This window comes from Populus euphratica, unplaced genomic scaffold (genome assembly GCF_000495115.2).
Source record: "Populus euphratica unplaced genomic scaffold, PopEup_1.0 scaffold2463.1, whole genome shotgun sequence".
In the NCBI taxonomy this organism is placed as follows: domain Eukaryota; kingdom Viridiplantae; phylum Streptophyta; class Magnoliopsida; order Malpighiales; family Salicaceae; genus Populus; species Populus euphratica.
This window is the reverse complement of record NW_011502320.1, coordinates 1-3,578: the sequence shown is the minus strand read 5'-3', so window position 1 is coordinate 3,578 and position 3,578 is coordinate 1. Positions and strand designations below refer to the sequence as shown.

At 30.7% G+C, this 3,578-nt stretch overlaps 1 protein-coding gene across 1 annotated transcript; it reads right to left on the bottom strand.

The window, feature by feature from the left end:
• Positions 1 to 387: 387 nt before the first annotated feature.
• LOC105119067 (uncharacterized) lies at positions 388 to 756 on the bottom strand. The gene has a single exon (XM_011017168.1). The coding sequence runs from the start codon at positions 754 to 756 to the stop codon at positions 388 to 390; it is 369 nt and encodes a 122-aa protein (XP_011015470.1).
• Positions 757 to 3,578: the final 2,822 nt, after the last annotated feature.

Below are 3,578 nucleotides of genomic sequence, written 5' to 3'. Positions count from 1 at the left end.
TCGACATCGCAAGAACCGTATATAAACCCAACTGAAACAGACCATCAAGTTTGATCCTAAAACAACCCAATTTAAGAGGATTAGAATGAAAGTAAATCTTAGGCAAATTTTTTCTTACAATCCATAATATTGTTGCGTCTTGAGCTCAACATATCAGGTTGTCTTATGAGAAAACAAAAATAAAACTTCATATTTAAATACATAAACATTTATATCAAATCCAACAAGTGCTCAACCCATTAGGTTGTCTTATGAGAAAATGAAATATAGTAACAAAAGAAGTAACAAAATGGTTATCAAAAGACTTCAACGTTACCGCGCATCATAAAGACACTTATTATTGTATACAACTTGCACTAGTACAATTCAAGGTAGAATAGAAAGGGTTCAAGCAGTGGGTGCCAAGGCTATAATAGCAGCACAATGGTTCCAAATCTGCTCACCCTTAGCTGCAACAAAAGTTACTTTCTCCTTTGGAACTTTAGAAATGAATAGTTTTATGAAATCATCATGGCATGCTTGCCCGCTGGTTATATGCTTTTGGCAACAATATTCTGATGGAGTATTGTTGTTGTATATACTATTAGAGATTTCTATTGCACAACGTTTCGTCACCTTTTTATGACACTCTTCCAAATGTTGAGAAAGCTCTGGATTTTCTTCATTAGTAGGAATCGCAAACCCTGGTGTAATGATCATAAGTATTCCGATAAGAAGAAATAGTGTTGAGGAGATGTTTTTGCTGAAACTTCCCATGTTTTTTGGAGCAATATATTCTGATACTTGGATAAAAGTTTGACCTATGCAAATAAAATAATATCATGCAAGTCAAATTTATAAGTAAGAAAATACTTCAAAACATTTTATTGATTTGATGGCATTTATTAATATTTGTATGTTAACAGTTGATGAAATGTGTTTCAGGAAGTTAGTTCTTGTTAAAATGAAGTGTTTAAGTGGTTTTGGTTTTGATAGAAACGTATTCAAGCATAATTAAGTAATAATGAGTTATATTTACATAAAGACTACTTCTAAGAAAAAAATTAATAAATTTAGAAAATTTCTCAATTAGTTCATTGTTTTAGTATAATAGCATAATCCAATTAAATGGTTTACTAACATGGATAGCATACAAACTCTACTTATGTTAATAGTATTATGTAACTCCTCTTCTTTAATGTGAACCTAACGGCCATGTTTTTATTAGCTAACATTAATGCTAATGTTGTTATTTGTATTCCACTATTAAACCTTCAAGTTACAAATGTATCTTATCTAAGCTAACTTATTGATCATGTCATTTGATTTTTTTGTGCATGACAGTACATATCATTTTATGATTATCCACAAAAATTAGTAGTAAAATTTAGAAATTGGATCACTGACTCTTTTTTCCGACCTTTTTACTTTTTACTTTTTATGTTTTTTTTTTTTTTTAATTTTTCTACTTTTAAATCAATATAAAATAAAAATACAATAAAAAATAACTTTTTATATAAAAAAGTTTTAAACCCTCCCAATTAATGCCATTATTTTTAACCCCTCATAGTGTTGAGGCTGACAGTGGAGATGGCGTGAGAGAATTCAATATGGTGGAGTAAATAGTGTTAAGCTCTCGTTTAGAAAAAATAAAAAAATATTCAAGAAGATAGAAAAAAAGAAAAAGAAAAAGAAAAAGAATAAATTGAGAGTGATAAGAATAAAAGCGAACAAGAGAAGTTGCAATTCTGCATCAAATGTAATTTCATCCTCTTACCACTTTTCCTACATAATTGTATTATACACTAGTTTAACTATCCATGTAACTAAGAAACTAACAATTCCAACTAACAATACAGCTCCTTAATTAAATTTTGTGACTAATTTAATCCTACCCAGGCATTACTTTTTAGAACTTGTTCTTATTACCTAATATAAATACTAGTGTTGTTACTTCTATTCAACTAACAAGCCTCCAAGCTATCAATGTCTGTCCTCTAGGCGTGTAAAAATATTGTTCCTTTTAAGATTATCCTTAAAAATTAATAGTGAAATTTAGAAATTAGATGGCTAGCACTTATAAATATTCCCATGCGGAATCCTCCTTGTAATGACACATTAACAGATTAACCCTATTATAACTGCTATGTTACCCTTTTTCATAACCATCTTGTCAAAAATAGCTATTGGACTAAACTTAACTCTTTCATACTCATCACACTGCCTTCTTTCACATTCAGGAATTCTTTCCTGACCTCTTTCCCTTCTTATATCTTATGTATTTCTTTCATGGTATATCGATGCCTAGATGCACACTTCTCCAACATTGCTCCAGCTTCTTTCTCTCTACTCATGTACGGTTTTAGAGTTTTATCTTGGACTAGGAGGCAATTCTTGTTTAGAATGGTTTAAAGTCTTTGGTGGTGGTTGACCTGGTTATCGACCCATGCTATATGAGTGACCAGTTATTGCATTTAATAAGCTTTTCTATAATATTACATTATTCTATTCCTCTTGCAGCTTGACTTGTTCAAATGTTTGCATCAATATTGTTAGCCTACGGATTTTGAGCATTGGCTTGGTTTTTTCACTACGGCCACTAGTAAAACTAGAAACATGTTAGGATTTAGGTAGTGAAAGGTTTCAGGCATTCATTAAGGACTTAATCTCCACAAACCTCTTAACATATACTACCTCGCCCTTACCATATATAGCACGTTTGTTTGTTAGCTAATACGAATGATGTTGTTCGTACATTTATTCCATTACTAGACCCTAATATTTTGGATTCCTTCCAATTTCATCGTTCGCCTTCTTTAATTAGACCGTCAAATTTCAAGGCTTTTTACAAAGTTGTGCTTGGTTTTAGATTTCTTCAATTTGATCTTCAATTGAATTTCACACTTTAAATTTATTTCCGTGAAGCCCCTGATGGCACCAAATTAGTCTTTCAAAACATCAATTGTGTCCCTAATCTTCCAATCAGAGCTAAGTGATCTGAATTAGGCATCCAAACATTATTTTTCTTCAACTACGTCCTTGATTGAATCCACGAAACCCATTAAAAATATAATTAAGTCCGTATAACTAATTAACTCTTTCAAATTTTGCACAATTGACTTTCAAACTTAATTTTTACTTAAATTACATCCTCCATTAAGTCAATTAAAACTCTTGGAAATTTAATTAAGTCTTAAACTTAATTAATTCATTCAATTTTGGTCATGTTTGGATTTCAACCCCAACTTTCTTTTCATTAAGTCTTTCTTTAGTTTGTCTCGTCAACATATCACAATGTGACTATTCTTCTAGCTTTTTGACCTCTTAAAGCTAAGAGACTTATCTCCTTGTTTTCTAAAAATATTTTTGAATTTTTAATTTGTGATTTATTTAGATTTTTAAATAAAAAATAAACTTTTCTATAAAACTATTTTGGGAGATCCAAAATTGGGTTATGATTGCAAGCATCAACCGAGTGTCAAGTTCTTTCCTCGACATCGCAAGGACCGTATATAAACCCAACTGAAACAGACCATCAAGTTTCATCCTAAAACAACCTAATTTAAGAGGATTAAAATGAAAGTAAATCTTGAGCAAAT

Excerpts from the sequence above, each read along its gene's own strand:
- LOC105119067 (XM_011017168.1), bottom strand. The coding sequence starts at position 756 with ATGGGAAGTTTCAGCAAAAACATCTCCTCAACACTATTTCTTCTTATC.